Raw genomic sequence first — 23,647 nt, forward strand, 5'->3', positions numbered from 1 at the left:
ATGCAGCTGTGAATGAAATACGACACTGCTTTTACTTTGAAGTGGTCTATGTACGTGCTTTTACTTTGAAGTGGTCTATGAACGTGCTTTTACTTTGAAGTGGTGTATGTACGTGCTTTTACTTTGAAGTGGTTTATGTACATGCTTTTACTTTGAAGTGGTTTATGTATGTGCTTTTACTTTGAAGTGGTGTATGTACGTGCTTTTACTTTGAAGTGGTGTATGTACATGCTTTTACTTTGAAGTGGTTTATGTATGTGCGTGTGCTTCCGTAGCCTCACCAGCAGGCAGTGTTGATGACTTGCAGACTTGAGACTGACGTGAAAGTATTGTTGTGTAGTTGTTGTGTAGTTTGTGTTCTCAGAGCAGCGGTGCTGCCGCGAGCCACTCCGCCTCACAAAGAGAAACATAGACGGTCTCTCAGGACTCGCTGCAACTCACAGTCCAGACTGAACATTACTGCTCAAAGCAGCTGCTGATACCTGTCAGCTGTCCTTCACACCTCCACCTCTTCAACAGACGTCAGGTCACTTGTTCAAGACAACACAGACTTTTACCAACGAGGACGAAAAATTGACCTGAAAACATGAAAAGCACTTATTGCTTTTGTATAAAGTGAATCAACTGCTGGTCTGTAACATCTTTAAGGTAAGAAACAGACTGAACATGGACCAAAGAAGGAGTGGTTTGTCCCTCACAGGGACCCTTACTACTGAACATGGCCCAAAGAAGGAGTGGTTTGTCCCTCACAGGGACCCTTACTACTGAACATGGACCAAAGAAGGAGTGGTTTGTCCCTCACAGGGACCCTTACTACTGAACATGGACCAAAGAAGGAGTGGTTTGTCCCTCACAGGGACCCTTACTACTGAACATGGACCAAAGAAGGAGTGGTTTTTCCCTCACAGGGACCCTTACCACTGAACAGTACCTGTTCAGAAAATAATTAATTTTTTAATTTTTAACTTTGCCCAGCCCTAATATTTACGCTAACCCCCCCTTTTAGACAGGGGTTGATGGTACAAATGCATGTCTTAAAATTATTCCAATATTGCGACTGTGACGGCATTCCACCAATGACCCTGCTAATGAGATTTCTAGCAAACCAGTACATGATTCTGGATGGAAATGAACTTGGATCTCTTTCTCCTCTCTCCTGTAGAATAGGCTTAGTCACTACTCACAGCGACCGCAGCGTTGTTTGTCTCTACCATAAGTGGTGGCTTTCTTTGGGAATACATGCCCTATTGTCCTTGGACAAGACACTTAACCACAAATTGCTCCTGTAGCTGTGCCTGCTGTCTGTGTGTGTGTGTGTGCGTGTGTGTGTGTGTGTGTGTGTGAGTGAATGTTAGTTATTCCTGATAAGCAGGTGAACGCTATATGCACTTATATCATAAAATAAGATAAAAGTCCCAACATCTAATGGGATTAAAATTGGCTTTCCTCCAGAATCTCCTCCATGGTCTCCCCTTGTGTTATCTCTCCATCACTACTGGACAGGTGCTTTCTGTTGAGAAAGTCCAGCCCTGTCATGTCACAGCCCTTCACACCCTGACTTTTACCCTCTAGTCCAAGTCCTGCAGCTACTTCATGTACAGCCACCTGCAGCAGGTGTGGATGTGTGGTGGAGGTACCGCCCTCGTCAAAGGAGTCACTCTGCTGAGAGCACTGTGGACGGCGCACTCGAGTGCACTTCCACAGGTACTTGAGAGGTACGCTCCGAAAACAGCTCCTGACCTGGAAGTGTTTGGTAAACAGGAAAAGTTGCCAGCGCTTCTTTAGTTCAGCTTGGACCTAAATTCCCATACAAAGAAAAGTGTCACCAGTTATACGACTACATGTTTAAAGGAAGTGTGAAACATATAGGTTTGTTGGCAAAAACGGAGAATAATATTTAAAAAATGACGATTTCATTAGTGTATAATCACCTGAACTATGACTCATTATGTTGCTTAGAAAGAGCCGTTTATATCTACATTGGGAGCAGGCCCTTTTCCTTTTGCACCACCATGTTTCAACAGCATCCCAGAAGGGATAAACAGAAGCCGGGCTTGAGAGAGCCTTTCGTTTTTACGTTCCCTGAAGGTAGGGAAGGGTATCAAAACCCAGTATTCAATTAGTATATAAGTATTTACAAATTATTAAAGGCTTGTGTTGATAAACTCTGACGTTACTGGTGATTTGTATTGGTACCTTTTAATGTTTAGGGGTAATAAATATAAAGTCAGCAAAGTAAACATTGCAAAGTGAAGATACTAAAGCTGGCAACAACTACGCGTATTACTGTGCAATAAAAGATCCACGAGTAAAATGCCAATATATTATCAATGCACTTGTTCATCAGCGGCCAAAAGCATTTTTTCACAAAGAAGCTAAAACAAAAGCTGTCTGTAGTTTAGCTTAGTTTGTTAGCTGGCTGAGACACGGCAGCGTCCTCCTCTTACCAGCAGGGCCCGATTCCTCATATCTGGCTTTCAGGAGAAGTCTGGCTTTCAGGAGAAGTTGATGTCAGGCTTTTTGGTTCCACGAAGACAGTTTGGAAAAATCACCATAGTAACACATCGAAATATCTTAACCTGCTCCAGCACAAGTTTAGTGAAGTTCACTGGATAAGTTGGCCACGCCCACCGGACAACGAGCTCCCTTCCTCATTGGTGGAGGAGCGATATTAATTATATTAGACTAAATCACAGACTGGATCACCGACTAGATCACAGACTGGACCACAGGCTGGATCACAGACTAGATCACACACTGGATCACAAACTAGATCACAGACTGGATGACAGACTGGATCACAGACTAGATCACACACTGGATCACAGACTGGATCACAGACTAGATCACAGACTAAATCACAGACTAGATCACAGACTAGATCAAAGACTGGATCACAGACTAGATCACAGCCTTAAGGGAAAGCAGGAAAGTGTGCAATCATCCAGGTGACTGACATCTGGTTCAATTCAACGAGCCTGTTTGAGAGCAGGTAAGCCTTCCAGAAACCGAGTTAGCCTGACGTGAATCATCGCGGTAATTTAAGCTGGATCTTAAGACGTTTGATTGAATTTGTTGAAAGATATATGAGGAATGGGGCGCTGATGAAGACAAGAGGAAGGACTGATAATGGCCGATGTTTATAGTTCTTTTTCTTTTGAAACTTCACTTAGGAATGTAATTTATTCTATTTACATTTTAAAGGTGTTTCCAGTGAGACAGTCATGACTTTATGTTCATTTTAATTATAATAGAATACTGTTTCTAGAAAAGCAACAGTATTGTTGCTACTTTGCTGTAAACATTACTGAAACAACTCTAAAATGCAATAATAATATAATGAATAATACAATTCTAATCTATTCCTGAATATATTTGTCTTTAAATTATGTATTTTTTTGAAGCAATTATTTAGTTAAGAGAAAAGTAAGAACAGGAGTCGCTCTTTAAGATATCGTTCCCTTCCTGGATGTCATGTTGGTACTCGCTCGTAAAGAGCCAAAGAGTATCTAGAGGACTGCAGTCTGCAACCATGCACAACGTACCACTGAACCATTTACGTCTATCTGATGGATATCACTCTCCAACTCTGGACTGAAATGTCTTTCTGCTACATGCTCCCTTCTTTCAGGGGCTCAGTTGCCAGCAGGGTCGTCCTTCAATCAGCAGTACGATTGGAGGACGACGGCGGTTCGATCCCCGGCGCCGCTAGCCCATGTTGATGTGTCCTTGAGCAAGACACTTAACCCCAAATTGCTCTTGTCGCTGTGCCTCCGGTGTGTGAGTGTGAGTGTGTGTGAGTGTGTGTGAGAATGTGTATGAATGTGAGTGTGTGTGAATGTGTGTGAGTGTGAGTGTGAGTGTGTGTGTGTGAGAGTGTGTGTGAGTGTGTGTGAGAGTGTGTGTGAGTGTGTATGAATGTGAGTGTGTGTGTATGAATGTGAGTGTGTGTGAGTGTGAGTGTGAGTGTGTGAATGGGTGTGAGTGTGTATGAATGTGAGTGTGTATGAATGTGAGTGTGTGTGAGTGTGTGTATGAATGTGAGTGTGTGTGTGTGAGTGTGTGTGTGTGAGTGTGAGTGTGAGTGTGTATGAATGTGTGTGTGAGTGTGTATGAATGTGTGTGTGAGTGTGTGTGAGTGTGTATGAATGTGTGTGTGAGTGTGTGTGAGTGTGTGAATGTGTGTGAGTGTGTGTGTGAGTGTGAATGTGTATGAGTGTGTATGAATGTGAGTGTGTATGAATGTGTGAGAGTGTGTGTGTGTGAGTGTTGGTCTATTGACCATTATTTTGGTCAGTTTGCTGCTTTGCTCACGTGAAATATTTGTTAGTCTTTAGCTTCTAAATGCTCCAATATCTTCCCTAGCTAGTTGCTAACTCTGTCTGTTGCTATCTGGTGTCCAGCAGGTAGCAAAGAATAGTTTTTTGTGAAAGTTTTTGTCAAAAAACCTGCGGCTGATGGAAATTAGGTTAATTTAAGTTTAGTTCGCACAAACAAAGCTTCACTTTAGTATAGAGAATATATTCTAAACAACAATAGATGACAACACCACAAATGACTGAACTGAGCTTTCAATTCATCCTTTCAAAAACATCTATAAGAAATGACAGTACATGTGGATGAAATGTACCTCTCCATTCGCAAAACAGTACAGCACAGCAACCAATAATCCCTAAAAAGGATACAAAGTATAGTTCATTTGGAGTTAAAACAAAAGTAGCTTGCTACGCATGCAACAACCTTACAAGAGTTACCTGAAAGGAGCTGAGCGTGAGGTTGATGAAGTTCCTGGCGTAGCGACTGCTGCCCTCCACACACTCATCCAGCAGCACAGTGAAGACCACTTCGTGGATCCCCAGCAGAGGAATCAGCACCAATGTTGCTCTTGCCAAGCTGAAGGACAAAACAAATCCAGCTGTGAATAATTATAGACTCTTAAGACAGGTAGGAAGTTTGCAAAATATACAGTGGCACATGATTCAAAGGACGAAATGAAGAGCAAAGGAACGATGTATTATTTTCTATGGAGACATGTATGTGACATGCCTTAAAAGGTGTCATGTTAATCTGTGCCGTATTTAAATGTTTGACCAGGAATATCATGTTTTTATATCATAATTGGCACTCAAGGTCAAACATGCTTCCTGACATTTGGAAGCAGTTAGTTGTTGACTACCTGTATCTGTAGTCTGTGGATGTCACCTGATCTGCTTTCAGCTTGGACAGCAGCAGCATGAGAATCTTAATGAATATGAAGAAAATGACCTGTAACACATGAACGTTAAAGGAAATGCGTTAACTTGATGCCTGCACAATAAAATAATCTTACAGGAGCAAGAAGAGGATCTGTAACTAATGTGAACATCAAGTGAAAGGCTTTCAAGGATTGGTTCAGAATTCACTTACAAGCACTGATAAAGTAATTGGGCCCCTTATTATCCACCAGAACCATCTGTTCACTATTGACCAGCATCTAAAAATAAAAGGATTCAGTAAAGTAAATCCATGGGAAACATTTGAAGGAAGTTAGTTTGTTTGATGTGAAGTATGTAATAAAACACTTACTCTGTGTTTTCATATACAATCTTGACCGCTGTCCAAGGTGTTACAAACAATACAGGTGTCCCTGAAACGGAACAAAAGCATGAGATGCTCACGTTTAATACACTCACACACACTCTGGTACCAGACGCTCTGCATGTGACCCTCCAGCCGCATGTAGCCTGTTTCAACCCATCTTCTCCATTGTTGGAGGGTCCCAGTTTGAAAGCTCTGTGTCCCGCGCGAAGCCCAATCATCATTGATTCATTTAGTTCTGTAAAAACATAACTGTACTCAACCGAGGTATTTATTTGAACCCACTGTAGTCCCAGCAGGTTATTCTCTGCCTCAACGAGTACTTTTGTTCTCTAAACATACCCAAATAGATTGTGCTTATATAAACCTAAAAATGAAGTAGACCTATAAGTTAAGTTCATTTGAAACGGTTTGCATGAAATGAATGGAAACTGTAGGTTTTCTGTGAACACAAACATTATTTTGAAAAGACATAATGTAGCAAGCAGAAGATGCCACATCCAAACCGATACGTGATGGTTCGACAGGTCGAGTAAGTCGTGGTGAGTTACCCCATCCCAGCAGCATGTATCTCTTCAGGAGATGTCTCTTGGTCAGCACAGCTGTGAAGAGCAGGGTGTGGAGGAACAAGGCCTCCACCAAGAGCCAGAAGTAGTTGCAGGCCACAAAGTATTCCAGACACACTTTGGAAAATTTACAAATCAACGCTATCTGTTGAGAAATATTGTGAGTTAGTGGAGCAAACAGTAGATCTGATTCAAACTGGGAGATTGGTTTCAACTAAAACAGAATCCGAAAAGCTCAGCACAAGCAAGTATCTGCTAATATGTGAAGAATAAACCAGTATTGTTTTGTACCGCAGAGACCGAGTACGAGTTCCATCCTGGATCGTCCTTGGGTAGCTTGGAATACTTGATGTGTAATATGATTTCCTTGGAGATCACAGCCATGGCTCTCAGGATGAATGACACAAACAGATTCATGTGGATGTAGTTCCTGGTACAGTGGAGCTTCCTTGCAAGCAAAAACAGGAGTGGCAGTTTGAGAAAGTGATAATCCATACGTGCTGTGCAACTGTAAAAACACGACTGAGGTCATATTTCATGACATAACATGGAACAAAATGATCAACATACATGAACATGGACCAGCAAACATTTCCTCTCTTTAGGGCGCGAGCGCTGACGGAGTCGCGGCGGAGGACCCGCCGTTACTCGCATGCACGTTCTCGTCCGTCATTGCGTAGGAGAGAGACGGTCGCCGAACTCGTCCGGCCGAGAACGTTTGGCCAGCAGGCGAGCTGGCGACCCCCGACGTGCTGGAGCGAGGACCCGCTCACAGCTTCAATTTATCATTTCATTTAGAGGGATTTATAATCCTAGTCCATCTATTTCCCCCTTTTTCTGAGACCTATAAGCTCGTCAATCCGTCCCATTGCTTTGTTGATTGTCCAACAATATCTAATAGAAGGAAAATGGCTGTTTAATTATCATTTAGCTTTGGTTGCTTTCGTGCTCCATTTGACTTTGTGCATCTCGATTTCAATATACTTCATGTTCTGTTTCGTTAGTGTCATCACACACACACACACACACGTGATGACATCATCACGTGTGTGTGTGATGACATCATCACACACACAACATCGTGTGCAGGTAAAGAAGTTTCACAGGAAAATACTTAAATCACACATGGATGTCAGCAATGTTGGTTTCAAAATGTTACAAAAAGGAAATGATTCATAAAATGAATTAATTCAACATGTTTATTAGGTTTGAGATTTTTTTAGGGTTCTTTTGAAACAAAAATAGCTTCATAAGGCCCCTTCAAATTGTCAATGTGAAATATTTTTTTTGTTCTCATTCAAATCAAACTGTGGTAAAATGAACAGTTTTTAACTATAACAAGAAATGGTTTTCAAAACATCTAAAGTACAAAATGTGAAACAAAGCATAAGGGTTATTTCCAGTTCATTACAACATGGTTTTACCTTGGCTTATATTCATATAGATATTACATAAATCCACACAGTAAGCTAAATTATTTAGTGTAGGAAACAAAAGGACAGAATATTCCCACAGTTTGACCCATCTACTGGCCAAAGATGTGCACACACACATATTTTCTGTGTGGATCGTTGGTAATATTTGGCCTACATAAAATTTTGGTTTTACTGAAATATTGGTTGGATGATGTGGAAGCCAACATGGACGTTTAGTTATTAATTTCTAGGTTACAGCGCTCCATGCTAGTAAATGGTAAATAGACCTGCACAGCTTCGTTGCATGTGGACCAATCCTGGGACACGATACTGAACTGTGACGACGGGTCGTCACTGCAAGGCCTAAGCACCCATGTATAGTTCTGGGTGGGACCAAGTGGCGGAAAAAGGAAGGGGGGAAGTGACAAGGTTTTACTGTTGGGTTGGTTGACGTAAATGAGAAGGGTTTTAAGTTATGTTAGTTATGCCGGGTTTAAATGTTAGTAAAGTTAGTAGGGTTATTTTCGGGGTTATCACAATAACATAAATGTTTAGAGCACATATTTTTGGGTGGTGAGACGGCCCTATTGGAAGATGGTCTGGGCCAATTAGTCACAAAGGGGTGTTTAAAAGGAGCCTAATTTGTTTGTGAAGAGGATAATAAAAAAAAGAATGATGTTGCAACTCAACTCCAGTCTGTCCAGAGTGCGTTTATTTTGAATTTGCCACTCGGTCATCGCAACATGAACCAAAGTCGCTTCTAGGTCTGACTGTAGTTTGGATCCTGAGCCGCGTTGCACCAGTCCAAGTCAATTTACCATCATACAGCAAATTGTCACCACCATTTTCTCAGATCTTAATATTTACTGAGTGAGTAAAATACTACAACTCCATACAAATGGTATTATTTTCATTGCCTGACCATCAGAAACAGCTGGACTCTCTGCCACTGACCTCAACACGCCCATCAGAAGAGTAGCAATGAAGAGAGATGACAAGGACAGCGAATAGCCAACGACAGAGAGCAGCCGGAGGGCTGTCTGACGAAGCATTTCATCCTCCTGCACACACACGGAAAGTAACAATTAACTGATAAAGAAAGACATGTTCATCCCCAAAGCGTAGAGGAAACGTACACGGGGTATTGGACACTTTCCTCCTCACCTTGTCTTTGAAATAATGCTCCTCCTGACACTCAGAGTCATCCCTCCAGGTCTCAGAGGAATTCTCTCTTTGTCGCCATCGCCCGTCCACTAAGCATTCCCGGTGCGCCGTCCTGGAGCCGTCTGTATGAGGGACACGTTGACATGCATGGTTACTTCTGACTGAGTTTTCTTTTCTCTCCTGGTTTTTGTAATTACATCATTATACAACTAAATCCTGAATTTAATAGGTATTGTCACTTCTGGTACATTATTATTGAAACTTCATTGTGGTGTTAAATCCTTCCGGAACGCTGCACTGACCATTGAGAAAGCTGTTTGAAATGTCTGCTGACTCAGCAAAATGCTAATGGCCGCGTTTCCCTGAGTCGTTAAGACGCTCTTAAGCGCTAAGAGCGTCTTAGGAGCTCCAACGCCTCGTCACGCTGGTGTCACCACACATCCAGAGGCCAACCCGCTGCAGTGTTGCCCTCAGCCTGGTCTTTACGCAGTGGGGAGCTTCCTGCAGGTGGTGGGGGACGGCACCGGCCTCAGCAAGGCATCGGTTTCACGGAGTGTGACAGACGGGGAAGCCGGTACTTGGACAGCCCGGTCCGACAGCACATTAAGTGGAGAAGTGCTGACGCTCACATGCATTTATGTAAACTATCTGGCTTCACGCACGCCGACGCTGTTGGTTAGCAGCGAGACTATGCTGTATTGCAGCCGTGGTGTCTCTCACGTGGACTTCAGCAACGCCTTTAGATGAGGAGCCTCTCTGGATGAGGTTCAGCAGAGTTCAGTTACAACCGGCAGTTTCCCTGATATCTACGGAATACCACAGGGTTGTTGATGTTTTTATAACCAACGTAAACTCATATGCAGATGCCGAATGTGTGTGAAAACGTAATGAGTGATAGTAATGCTGATTCATTTTATGTATGTAGCTACAGGAACACAGGGGAATTCTTTATTTTTATATCGTTATTTTTCTTTTAATGCGATTATTATTCTTGCGTCAGTGTCCTGTAACTATGAGCGCACATTCGTCATTATGCATGGTTTTAGTATTCCTTTGAATGTCAGATATAACTTTCCCTGACGCGGCTGCAGTGAGCGTTTAGTCACTAAGAAGGCTGTTAAGAGTGGGTCAGACTGATCTTACGTTTCCTTCTTAGTGAAAGAGTGTCTTAAGCTAAGAACGACTCTGGGAAACACGTCCTTCTTTCACAGCGCTCTTAGAGCGTTTCTAAAAAGCTCTTAGGGCTTAAGAGCGTCTTAACGACTCTGGGAAACGCGGCCCTTATCATGATGTCAACATCCTGTCACATGCGTGTGCTGTTATGTTGATCATTCTGTACACATGACATCTATTGCAATTTTCTTGAAAATGTTATGGAAATCCATCCAATTGTTGCTGAGATATTACATGTTGGCATGTTCAAACACCAAAGCTTTCAAGACTTCATGAGTTCTTTTAGGTGGCAAGACGTGTCCTCACTGATCCAGGGTAAGTAGGACGGACAGGGCACAGACACATTCCCAGGAGATGAATGCGGCCAACACAGAAACATGTCAAACGTTCCTTTACAGTAGATTCCTGTAAAACATCAATACATGAGTTTTTACAAAGGTTATAAGAATCAAGATGAGTAACATTGGATCACTGGACCGGAGGCTCACCAGCTGCCCTCGTTGCCAGAGTGCGGTTGCATTGCTCCCAGTATTCAGTCCGTTTAGTTATGAGACTTTCAAGCACCGAGCCTGTTACCTGCATGAGGATTTAAAAAGTGAGAAACTATTATTTTAATAATCTGACCCGTAACATTCATAGTACTTATAATGTTATCATTGAAGTTACTTTAAGTTATTATGAATTACATTAATGTGATGCATAGCTCATTACAATGTTTTAGTTACATTATTTCTCCTTGAGCTGTTCTTTGGTCACAACTGCAGCAGCTGGACGCTAACTTGATCTGCTGTTTGGTTAGCAGGTATAGTATAGTAGTATAGTATAGTGTCTACTAACAAACAGCTGTCTGCTACGGCTGGAAATCAAAGTGAAGCTTTAAAAAGCTGAGCAGAGCTGGATGATAGTAGTGTGCTGTTCAGGCAGCGGTGGGCACACAACGGCCCGTTTCAATCCAAACACATACTCTAATAGCCCTTATTAAAGGAAAACTTTTTGAACGAACAGCTGCATCAGTTATTTCCTCGGCATCATGATCGTGCATCAGACGCACGAGCCTGCACCGCCGTGCGCCTCATGCGTCACATCGGGTTCTTTCTTCCGGCTTCCTTCCCCCTCCGACATGAGAAGAAATGCAGCAGATCTCTGTCCGAGCTGCAGCAGCGTTCTGCCGCCGGGTCTCTGATCTAAAAGAGTCCCTTCAGTTGATGTCGCGTCCCCTCCAGGTAGCGGCGGACTCGGCCGTACTGGCGCCAAGTGTTGGCTGATTGTGTTCCGGCTCGATGCGGCCAAGTGACAGACAGCTTTCGCTCATTGAATTTTTGCCATCTGGCCCAGATTTAGCGGTTACAGACCCGAACCTTTTCTGGCTGAGATATGGCAGCCGGACTTATTGGCAGCCAGCAACGAAGCAGGTTCTGGCTCGTTGATGGCTGCCGGACCTGGGTCGATTCTGGCATTGTAGAAATGAACGTGTTGATCAAGCTGAGTCTCAGCGAGTCGGTATCAGGATCCGGCCGACGCGTTGCTTCTGGCGTGCCGAGCATTCCCAGTCATCATCTGCAATAATGATCTTAACCTCCAATTTCCATTTACCTTTTATATCCAGTGTGTCGACAGACGTACCCATATGAATTCTACTGTCGTTCCTGCAAATGATTGATTGATTGTGGTCAAACCTTTCTCTGCCCATTTACGAACACCACTGTCTCAATTAGCTAGCAGAAGATCAGCTATCTTTAATGCCCTAGACACAGATAATGAGAGGTTTAATACCTGTCCTATTTCCATCCAAACCTTTAAAGTATACTTAAGCCATTCATTTTGTATTTTTAGTTTACGCAATGCATTTGTCGTCAGAAAGGGGAGTGCTGAGAGTGGTGTGTTTACTGAACTTTGCTCTATATGCACCCATTTTGTATCCATATCCAATCTCATCCAGGAGACCAATACTCTAAGTTGTGCTGCCCAATAAAAACTTCTGAAATGAGGCAGAGATAAACCGCCTTTCTCTTTCTTTAAGCAAAGAACTTTGAGTCTCACTCTAGGCCTCTGGTTCTGCCATATGAATCAGGAAACAAGCCTACCCAAGAGCTTAAAAGTAGATACCGGGACAGCAATAGGAAGCGTGCAAAAGAGAAAAAACAGCCTGGCAGAATATTTGTCGACAGGGGAGGGAGGTGGGGGGACTTAAGACCGCAATGACAGTCACGCTCAATGCGACACTGGAGAGCCCTGTAACTCTGATCGAAACATAAACTAGGGATTATTAAATCACTTCAAGTGATTAAAAATGTATTATCCGACAATGTATGTCTTGTATACCATTTTCTCCAGAGCTCATATATATTTACTTTAATACTACAAGAGGCGCCCCATTTGACATTGTGGTTTTCACGTCAGTTAACTGTACTGGTCATACAGAAATGTTTTATAATGTTAAACACAAACGTACGTCAGCGTCAGCTGACGCTGACAACCCGACTTAGTGAAGACCGGACCCGGCGCGTAGCGGGCCGTTACCGTCACATCAACCTCACACCGGCGGCCAGCGGTCTTCAAACCGGCCCCGTTACCGCCTCACAACGCCCCTTTACTTTTCTTTTCCTCCGCAGAGTTTAGAAATTCAAATATGTTTAAATTCAGCGGGAAAGCAAGAAAACAATAACACAAGCACACGATTATAACAGTATTTGTAATAAACAATATAATCAAAATACGCGTATAATCAACGTATTTGTAATACGTCAAACACCGACGTAACCAATTCAATTTAATTCAGTTTATTTTGTATAGCCCAAAATCACAAATGCAAGATTTGCCTCGGAGGGCTTTACAATCTGTATACATGACATCCTGTCCCAGAACCTCACATCAGATCAGGAACCAGGGAGCTGCTGTTCACTGCTTTTCCTTGGAGGGATAGATTGAGTCCATTAAGAAACCGAACATGTCGGCCAAATACACCAACTAACAAAGTCACAGGTCTGACAGTTCAAACCAGGAGTTCACACAACATGTCCTGACTTCATCACGCAGCTCAAAGGTCAGTGAGCAGCTCACCTGTAAAGCCTCCGGACTGCAGTGAGCAGGAGAAGCTGCCGGTGGTCACTTCCTGTCTCATGATATGGAGAACAGGTGCAGCGGAGGACTTTTGATGAAATGTACTGTTCTCACTGCTTCATTTAAAACCACCTTTAATTCTGCAGGCATCGTCTTTGTTGCCAGTGTAAGCTATTGTATTGTGTTTCCGGGGCTTTTATTTTGAAGGAAGAAAATGGAAAAAGAGGTGTGGAGAAATGTTGGAGGTGAAAAAGAGAAGACGTTAATAAAGAAGTTGCCGGCTCGGCTGACGAACGATCGTGTTATTATTTTATTAATACCACACAGTAAAGGTGCAAAAAAATCCCTCTGTTACACCAGTAAAAGAATAACACGTCATTTAAATCATTAATATTTTTATATTCAAACTTTTCAAAATTGAAAATTAAAAACTTTTATTTATTTATAAATGACCTCTTACCTGCAGTACCTTCACGGCCCACTAGTGATTTAGAAGCAATAGGAGTCAAAATCACCCCCAAGTACCTAAAGCCCCCCTTTGACCATCTAAGTCTCGCAAGTCTGTCTAATTGTGTAGGCCAGCTTCCTGTAAGCATCATTGCTTCCGATTTCCATTCATTAACTTCAAGGTTCAATACTCAGTGCAAACTAAAGAGGAGAAACTGCATTTCCCTGCCGAACCCCCTTCTTAAGTTAAAGAATTGAGAGCAGGGTCCGTACCCCAACTCTAGATATTGGGTATTTATTTAGAGTGTTGATCCATCTAATAAATGTCAAATTAAATCCCATTTGTTTCACAGTATAATTTAAATACAACCAGTCCACCCTATCAAACGCCTTCTTAGCGTCAAGACGGAGAAGCACTGAAGGACAGTCTCTTGCTTACTGATTGTTAATTTAGAACTCTTCTAATATTATTGGTAGAAACCCCGTCTGACCAGGGTTGATTAACTTTCCGATGTATTTCTGTATTCTATTGGCCGGTACAGAACGAAGAAATCTATTGTTTTTCAGAGATCCGATGATTCCTTCTATTTCACTTTCTAAAATATGGGCTGTCAACTCCTCCTCCTCTGCTTCCTATAGCTTACTAAATTAATCTTTAAATATTCCCTCCATTTTCACCGTGCTTGGTGCTTCCTCTGGTGCTTCATAAAGAGTATTGTAAAAGGTTTGAAACGCCACTGCCATTTCTACTGAACCTCAGCTAAGGATGCCATTTCTACTGAACCTCAGCTAAGGATGCCATTTCTACTGAACCTCAGCTAAGGATGCCATTTCTACTGAACCTCAGCTAAGGATGCCATTTCTACTGAACCTCAGCTAAGGATGCCATTTCTACTAAACCTTAGCTAAGGATGCCATTTCTACTGAACCTCAGCTAAGGATGCCATTTCTACTGAACCTCAGCTAAGGATGCCATTTCTACTGAACCTCAGCTAAGGATGCCATTTCTACTGAACCTCAGCTAAGGATGCCATTTCCACTGAACCTCAGCTAAGGATGCCATTTCTACTGAACCTCAGCTAAGGATGCCATTTCTACTGAACCTCAGCTAAGGATGCCATTTCCACTGAACCTCAGCTAAGGATGCCATTTCTACTGAACCTCAGCTAAGGATGCCATTTCTACTAAACCTTAGCTAAGGATGCCATTTCTACTGAACCTCAGCTAAGGATGCCATTTCTACTGAACCTCAGCTAAGGATGCCATTTCTACTGAACCTCAGCTAAGGATGCCATTTCTACTGAACCTCAGCTAAGGATGCCATTTCTACTGAACCTCAGCTAAGGATGCCATTTCTACTGAACCTCAGCTAAGGATGCCATTTCTACTAAACCTTAGCTAAGGATGCCATTTCTACTAAACCTCAGCTAAGGATGCCATTTCTACTGAACCTCAGCTAAGGATGCCATTTCTACTAAACCTCAGCTAAGGATGCCATTTCTACTGAACCTCAGCTAAGGATGCCATTTCTACTGAACCTCAGCTAAGGATGCCATTTCTACTGAACCTCAGCTAAGGATGCCATTTCTACTGAACCTCAGCTAAGGATGCCATCTCCTCAACTGAAAGGCAGGAGTCGCTCGCTCGATTCCCCATCTGATAGTATCTTTGGTTTGTATATGTGAGCGCTGCCTCAGCTTTTTGTGGAAGTAATTCATCCAGAGCAGTTCTACACTCCTGTAGTTGTTCCAATGTATTTTGTCTCCAGTTACTCTATGCTCGTGTCCCAATCTTTTTATATCACTTTCTAATTGTTTCTCCTTTTCAAGTCTGTGTTTATTTAATACATTTCCCTCTCAGCACCGCCGTAGCCCCTTCCCAAAGGGTTGAGGGGGATACTGCTCCATTATCATTGATTGCAAAGTATTCTTCTTTAGTTTGTTTTAAATGCTATTGGGATACCGGGTTTGTCAGCAAAGAGATGTTTAATCTCCAGTATTTAAAATGCCTTTCAAAACCCAAGTTTAATTTCCGTCTTGCTGAACCATGGTCAGATAGAGTAATATGTTCTATGACACACTCCTTAACTTTATGAAGCTCTGCTTTGAAATGCAAATCAGATCAATTCTAGAGTTTGACCCATGAACCATAGATAAAAATGTAAAATCTTTTGTCGTTAGATTATTGTCTCTCCAGCTATCTAATAGCCCCAACTCTTCCAACATCTGTTTTACAGCTTTTGATTTCCTGCCAGGAGGTCCATGGTCTGTGGGTTATTTGTCTAATTTTGCATTTAAGACACAATTAAAGTCTCCTCCTAGAATTATGGCACCTTTAGCTTCCTTTGCCAATATGAATGCAATGTCTTTAAAAAAAACGCAGGATCATCTTCATTCGGAGCATAACTACTCATGATGGTCAGGTCTAGTCCACCTACTTTTCCTATGACCATTATCTCCCTTCCCTGAGTATCCTTTACTTCCCTATGTACTGCAACACCGCTGGATCTACTTGCCAGTGCTCTCTTTCTGCTCTTTGCACACCTGCTCCACCCAGTCTCTTCTCAGTTTCCTGTGTTCAGCCTCATTGAGGTGAGTTTCCTGTAGTAACTCTATTGAACCATTGAATTGTCTCAACTGAGTCAGAATCTTTTTCCTCTTAATGGGATGATTGATACCTCTCACATTATAACTAACAACCCCTAAATCAGACATAAATAATCTTCGTTCTTGTTTTTTTTCCCCTTACCCACAAAACCCCTGTGTTTAAAATATAAAACTTTACTACAAAAATGACCTCATTTACTTGTGTGAACTTAACAGACATGTCAAGGATATAAGAACTACGAACAAACACATTTAAATGAACCAAATAAACACTCTTGACTTCCAAAAACCCAGCTGGCTGAAGAAATGTGTCCACCAGCCCCTGCTGCGTTTTAGAGTCGTGACCTCGAACTCTCTCTGGGGAATATGCACAAAGTGCCAACCAAACCACAGACCAAAGGAAATAACCAATTCCCTGGTGAGGTTTTTGTCCCATCTCGGGTATTATCAGGAAAAAGAAAATGGGAGCCCTTCGCCCCCTCTTACCTTTAATATCACTCACATATACTCTGCCGAAACCGGTGGATTGCTCCCTTCAGGTGGGGACAACATGCCTGCCCAAAGCGAAGGAGTTCAAGTACCTCGGGGTCTTGTTCACGAGTGAGGGTAAGGTGGAGCGGGAGATCTACAGGCGGATCGGTGCGGCTGCAGCAGTAAAACAGGCGCTGTAACGGTCCGTCTTGGTGAAGAGGGAGCTGAGTCAGAAGGAGGAGCTCTCTATTTACTGGTCGGTCTACGTTCCAACCCTCACCTATGGTCACGAACTCTGGGTCAGGACCGAAAGAACGAGGTCGCAGATACAAGCGGCCGAAATGAGCTTCCTCCGTAGGGTGGCCGGGCTCAGCCTTAGAGATAGGGTAAGGAGCTCGGACATCAGGGGGGAGCTTGGAGTCGAGCCGCTGCTCCTTCGTATCGAAAGGAGTCAGCTGAGGTGGTTCGGGCATCTAATTCGGATGCCTCCTGGACGCCTCCCATTAGAGGTTTTCCAGGCACGTCCAACTGGGAAGAGGCCCCGGGGAAGACCCAGGACACGCTGGAGGGATTATATCTCCCGGCTGGCCTGGGAACGTCTTGGGGTCCCCCAGAACGAGCTGGAAAATGTTGCGGGTGAGAGGGAAGCCTGGGTCGGTCTGCTGGGTGTGCTGCCACCGCGACCCGACCCCGGATAAGCGGCGGAAAATGGATGGATGGACATATACTCATCACTTATGTTCAGTGAGACTAGCTGTTTTAAATGTCATCTCAGGGGATAGATATAATGTTGTATTCCTGTCGACCGTTAAACTTTAGCACACTTTCAAAAGTCTGTTAGCGTTACCTGAGCATGAATTACATTTTCTCAGTCCTGCAGAAAAGACCGTAGACCAGCGTCCCTTAGGCTGACCAGACGTCCTCTTTTCCAGACGTGTCCTCTTTTCGATACCTAAAAATGGCAGGGATTCCAAAACGTTTGAGACTTTACCTCCTGTGATATTTGTGTTTCTCTGAGTCTTTCACTAACTAGTTATTACGCTCTTACAGGTCGTGAAACGGTATCTTACGTTCATCTTCTTGCTGAGCTCTGACGGTAGAGAGAGCTGTCATTGGTGGACAGATCTCAGGGTTGCCAGATGCAGGATAATTATCCTCCAAACACAACCACGTTGAGCCTTTGGTACGATACTTCTCCATTTACAAGGTGTCCACACTGAGCACCTGGTCACCTCCACTAGTCGCATTGTTTAGACCAGAACCCCCCTCTCCTCCCGTTCTCCTGCCTTTGCCATGTGGCCCTTGAAAGCTCCCGTTCCATCTTCTCTCTCTCTCACTTGCACCACTGAGCCCAACCCCCAAGTGTCGGCAGAGCCTCGACCAGCGTTGGGAAAGTTTTCACTTCCGTCTCCAAGGTGACTCTCAGTTGCGCAGGGAAGAAACATCCAGGAGAATCCCCTTCTCCTGCAGCTGCTCATAACGTACCCGCGCTCTGGTCCTCTGTACCTCCAGAGAGTAATCCTGGTCAAAGTATATGAGCTTTCCCTGAAACTGGACTTGTTTCTGCATCCATGCTTGTTGTAGCACCGCTTCTTTCACGGTATAGTCCTGAATCAAGAAACTGTTTACAAACTTCATTTGGCAAAATAAACGTCCCAGATTACGTCTATCTTTATTTTATTTACCATATGATCGAGGAGGGGTTAAATGCCCAAATATCCAATGTATTACTGCGCAGCTCAATCACGTTACAGTTATAATTACAGTCATGTTTCTTCTGGAAATCCCCCTGCTTGGATGGATTTGGAGTCCTGCTCTGTTAAACCAAGTTTACTATTGCACCTGAACTTGTACTCAGCAAATAGTTGAAGAAAAATACAGACAACCCAATTGTATTGCAAATATTTGAATATAATTTTATATCATTCATGCTTCAGTCCTATTTGGGGTAATAGAGGATTTAAATTATGGGCTGAAAAGGGTTAAGAAACGTGCAAGACGTATACAAGGAGAAGGATAAAGTATTTTTCTAAGTATTTCTTTCTTTTGCAGAAATATCTACCAAATGTGACATTCCAAATAATCATTTTTTCAGATATCTTCAGCTTAGGAGTTTTATATCTTCATCATAAACCATTCTTTAGTTATACCGGCCATACCTGCATTAGAAGTAGCAGTCACAAGACACTGTTATGATAAAGGTTTCATTTCCACTCTGTGTGACTTGTTTGTGTCTGGATCTACTGAATCATCAGAATCAAAACTGAGATTATGGAATGAAGATATAGAGGAGGAAATATCTGTAGAAGAATGGAGTGAGGCATGTAAAGAGGCACAGAAGCAGACAGTCAGCAGCAACCTAAAACTTCCACAGTATAAATGGCTGATGCATACATATATAACTCCTGTGAAACTGCATAAGTTTAATGATAATATCCCTGATACCTGCATTAAGTGTGTTGAGGCAAGGGCCACACTGTTTCACTGTATATGGGAATGTGGGGAAGTGAAAACCTTCTGGCAAGATGTCGTTAATATGATTAATCACATTTTATCAAAGAAATTACCATTGAATCCCAAGCTTTTTATTCTGAATATGCTACCATACTACCTCTACAAAACAAAGAGTTCAAATTCATAGATATGTGTATGTTACAAGCTAAACGTACAATTGCTCTTAATTGGAAAAGTGTTGAATTGGTCTGTGGGTTAAAGAAATGGCCTCAAACACGTCAATGGAAAAGATCATTGATATTGTTAGACGTAAACTAAATGTTTCTGATAGTGTCCGGGGACCTTTAAGTGTTTCTTAAGGCACAATGCTAATGTTGGTGACTTCACTATCTGATTATGTACATTGACGAGAAGGAAAAACAACAACAAAAAACACCCATTTTTCAGTTTGTCAAGTATAGTTTTAGTTTTCTGTTTCTGTATTTTTTTTATTATTTTTTTATTTTAGTTTTATTATCTGTTTTAATTTAACTATTATTGGGTTGCTTTATTATTATGCGGGGAAAAGGATGAACATGTTTGCTGTTTATTGCTCTGTTCATAATCAATTTGATGTGATGACTGAAAATCAATAAATTCATTGTTTAAAAAAAATAAATAAGATGTCCTTATTATGTCAAAGTGTTAAATATTTAACAGCAAAGTAGTAACGCATGATACCTTGTGTTGCATTGAATCATATGGAGATGTTGAAATTGATTTGATGGCCGTAACCAAAAAGAACTGCCACCAGTTTCCCGTATGTTCTCAAACTCTCAACCCTCTGCTAAGTCACTGGATTATAATGCTACAGATGAAAGTGAATTCACACTAAACTGAAGTGCTGTGTGATATGATGGTCATGTTTGTTGTGTAGATACTGTAAAAACACATATGAACAATGGGACCTCTTAGCCCAAACTACACATTCATCTGACATCAGGGTCTGTGCTTCATTAGAAATATGTGTCACTTTGCCTCAAGTCATTTAAATGGAGAATTATTTTGTGGAGCCATGTTCTGTTGAAAACATATGAAATAAAATGATTTACTGCAAAGACTTGAATGTAAATGTATTTAAAGGCCTAATCTGTGTGTGTGTGTGTCTGTGCATTCATGTGTATGTTAGGCATAGCATTTACCTGGAGGTTGAAGACAACCAAGAAGAACAAGAGGAACGTCGGCCCTGCCGTGGGCCTCTTGAGCCGGGCAGGCAGCAGCGTGGGCATGGTGCTGTTACATTGGTAGCAGCAGGTTTCTGGCTTCTCAGCTGTTTGGCTCCCTCACCCCTGCACACATGCAAAGCCTCTCAGTCCTCGTTGGATCTTGATAAGTCCTCCTAGCGTTCCTTGAGACCCTTCAGTTTGGGAATATTGAGAATTTGTTGGAGAAATTTTGAGGCTGGTTTGCAAAAACCTACATTTTCCATCTCCAGTTTATAATAGTTGTTGTTTTTCCCACAATTTCCCTAAAATTCCTTCAACTCCTTAAAATGTTCTTGATCTTCTTGAACTATTTTCAAAGATTCCAAGCTACTCAATAGTTATTTTTAATAAACTGATCTTTGACTTGTCAAACCCTAACACATTTCCTTTGGTAGCTCATCTTGGCTCAAGAAGTCCTCGGCTGCAGTTCCAGTGCTCCTGTCCATGAGGACGACGTGGAGATGCAGCTCTGCATGAACACAGCGCATCTCAGAGCGTCTGGGGATCCTCACTGAGGGACGCCCCGCCCATCCTCCCCCAACCAATCAGGTTGAGGTCGTGGGAAACCCAGCTGCATAACTGGCCTAACGTTGTCATCTGAAAAACTGATCACACAGAAGCAAATGGGCAGTTTGGCTCGGTCCAATTTACCAACAGTAATTACAAGCAGATACACACACTTAGATACAAGCATGCAGTACACACACCGGCAAATGCCTCCTGTACTATAGACACAGGGCTGACCCCTCCCTTCTGTTTACCTCAGTCACTGAGCATCACCGGCCTTTCTGACACTAATGGGGAGCGAGTGTAAACCATCAGCACTGAAGCATAACACAGGAAAGCAGACGAGAGCAGAGAGCCAGAGCTGCACGAGGCCGCTCTCACTGCATTTCTTTTGCAAAACTACCAAACTAAAAGTTTGTTTGTAAAGAAGGGAAGTGTGCGAATAATAACAGTTAATTGTTTCACTTTTGAAGTAATCATATTTTCTTAATGACTTGGCCAGCAAACAGTTGCCTACTTACACAAAACCCAACAGGAACTTCAAAACTATGACATGGAAGAGCCTAAAGAGGGCAAAACACTGCACAAATGGGTGATACTTATTAGTAGAATCATATTCAACAAATATATGTGACATTACACGGAGTATATTTGATTCAATGTTAATAATGGAGCTCTCAAAGATAAGTGAAATGATCACACACTTTCAACACACAACTTAAATTATGACAGAACACATTTAAAAATGACGTGTTGGCGGCAACACAATACCAACCGTCACACAATGCCAACCATCACACAATGCCAACCGTCACACAATGCCAACGGTAACACAATACCAACGGTAACACAATGCCAACGGTCACACAATGCCAACGGTCACACAATGCCAACGGTAACACAATACCAACGGTAACACAATGCCAACGGTAACACAATACCAACGGTAACACAATGCCAACGGTAACACAATACCAACGGTAACACAATGCCAACGGTAACACAATACCAACGGTAACACAATTCAACAGCTGGTCTAGAAAGTGAGACGGACGTCTTCTGAGAGGAGAGCTTTGATTGGTCGAACAAACTCAGGTCTTTCAACCACAAGACCGTTGGTTCTTTCCCAAAGGTCCGTTGAGTTATTGTGAAGCGTACCTGTGTTTCTAAGTTGAAGTTCTTATTTGAAGCCTGACCTTGTTGCATGAACCTGATGTTAGTCGCCTGAGGTCAAAACAGGTGGTGGCAGCACGTCTTTTACACATTGTAATGTAACGCTGTCAAGAGGTTGTGGTCATGTATTTCTGTAAGATCACATTTACCAGAATGGGAGCTTGAACACATTTACAGTGGAGCTTTTTGGAGTTTAAGGAAAAACGCTTTAAACAGAACAATAGTCTTGTGAAAAGTAAATAGTATACAAACTTCAAATCCACATTAAATCCTTATGATTGCCAATGGAATAATGCAAAGGTTAAAAGACCAAAGCAGTATTGAATATCATAATATAATATGGTTGTTTCATGATTATCTGGGACTGTGGAGTACAAAAGAAGCAGTGAGGTACGTATTCTTTCTACGATAACAGCTGACAGAGCCACATGTCCTAATCATGAGCATAACCGACTACCAGACCGTAAGGATCAGGTTGAGGGCAGAGAGAAAATACATACATCAAACACTTTCATTGTGCTTTGGAAAGACATAAATGGCACTAAAGCAGTTAGAAGCAGACATGGCCTCAGGCTGGTGACATGGACGGATTCTCATTTAGAGCTGGCAGGAAGGGGAGAGGCTGGAAAGGCTGCTGAGGACGGACCGTGAGGGCTTTGAAAACCTCTCCCATGGTCCATGCTTTGTTAGGAAAGGATGTGTTCATCAGAGCTCCATTAGATAGAATGAACACAAAAATGTTTTACAGGTATTTCTAACCTTTTCAGCATTCACTACAGTCTCTAAAAAGACTGTTGGCTGCAGCTGCAGCATCGAGCCCTCGCACCTTCACGCACCTCCAGGGAACGCGTGGACGCCGCTGACGCGACGAGAGGTGCTTGACCGTTAGACGCCGCGCACACGGTTAGACGACATGTCACGCGAGAACGAAGGACGATGTTTTCATGTGTTTTTGTTTTCATAGGTTCCCAACTGGTCGCGACTGGTTTAGAGCAAAGATCCTCAATCTTTCTCCAGTGATGTTCCCCATAACCAAAATCATTTTAATCCTTTAAAGTTAGTTCTGCTTTGAACTTAGTCCTTTAAAGTTAGTTCTGCTTTGAACTTAGTCCTTTAAAGTTAGTTCTGCTTTGAGCTTAGTCCTTTAAAGTTAGTTCTGCTTTGAGCTTAGTCCTTTAAAGTTAGTTCTGCTTTGAGCTTAGTCCTTTAAAGTTAGTTCTGCTTTGAGCTTAGTCCTTTAAAGTTAGTTCTGCTTTGAACTTAGTCCTTTAAAGTTAGTTCTGCTTTGAGCTTAGTCCTTTAAAGTTAGTTCCTCTTTGAACTTAGTCCTTTAAAGTTAGTTCTGCTTTGAACTTAGTCCTTTAAAGTTAGTTCTGCTTTGAGCTTAGTCCTTTAAAGTTAGTTCTGCTTTGAACTTAGTCCTTTAAAGTTAGTTCTGCTTTGAACTTAGTCCTTTAAAGTTAGTTCTGCTTTGAACTTAGTCCTTTAAAGTTAGTTCTGCTTTGAACTTAGTCCTATAAAGTTAGTTCTGCTTTGAGCTTAGTCCTTTAAAGTTAGTTCTGCTTTGAGCTTAGTCCTTTAAGGTTAGTTCTGCTTTGAACTTAGTCCTATAAAGTTAGTTCTGCTTTGAACTTAGTCCTTTAAAGTTAGTTCTGCTTTGAGCTTAGTCCTTTAAGGTTAGTTCTGCTTTGAACTTAGTCCTTTAAAGTTAGTTCTGCTTTGAGCTTAGTCCTTTAAAGTTAGTTCTGCTTTGAACTTAGTCCTTTAAAGTTAGTTCTGCTTTGAACTTA

At 42.3% G+C, this 23,647-nt stretch overlaps 1 protein-coding gene across 1 annotated transcript; it reads right to left on the reverse strand.

The window, feature by feature from the left end:
- Window positions 1-1,431: 1,431 nt before the first annotated feature.
- LOC137779309 (glucagon-like peptide 2 receptor) lies at window positions 1,432-20,201 on the reverse strand. The gene is made up of 13 exons (XM_068566946.1): window positions 20,115-20,201; window positions 10,384-10,471; window positions 10,187-10,300; window positions 8,723-8,844; window positions 8,513-8,619; window positions 6,435-6,591; window positions 6,129-6,288; window positions 5,566-5,626; window positions 5,407-5,473; window positions 5,177-5,265; window positions 4,755-4,893; window positions 4,631-4,672; window positions 1,432-1,797 (listed from the first exon to the last, which is right to left on the reverse strand). The coding sequence occupies exons 1-13, from the start codon at window positions 20,199-20,201 to the stop codon at window positions 1,432-1,434; spliced, it is 1,599 nt and encodes a 532-aa protein (XP_068423047.1).
- Window positions 20,202-23,647: the final 3,446 nt, after the last annotated feature.

This window comes from Clinocottus analis, unplaced genomic scaffold (genome assembly GCF_023055335.1).
Source record: "Clinocottus analis isolate CAN_PGR_092001 unplaced genomic scaffold, fCliAna1.0.p SCAF_70, whole genome shotgun sequence".
Lineage (NCBI taxonomy): Eukaryota > Metazoa > Chordata > Actinopteri > Perciformes > Cottidae > Clinocottus > Clinocottus analis.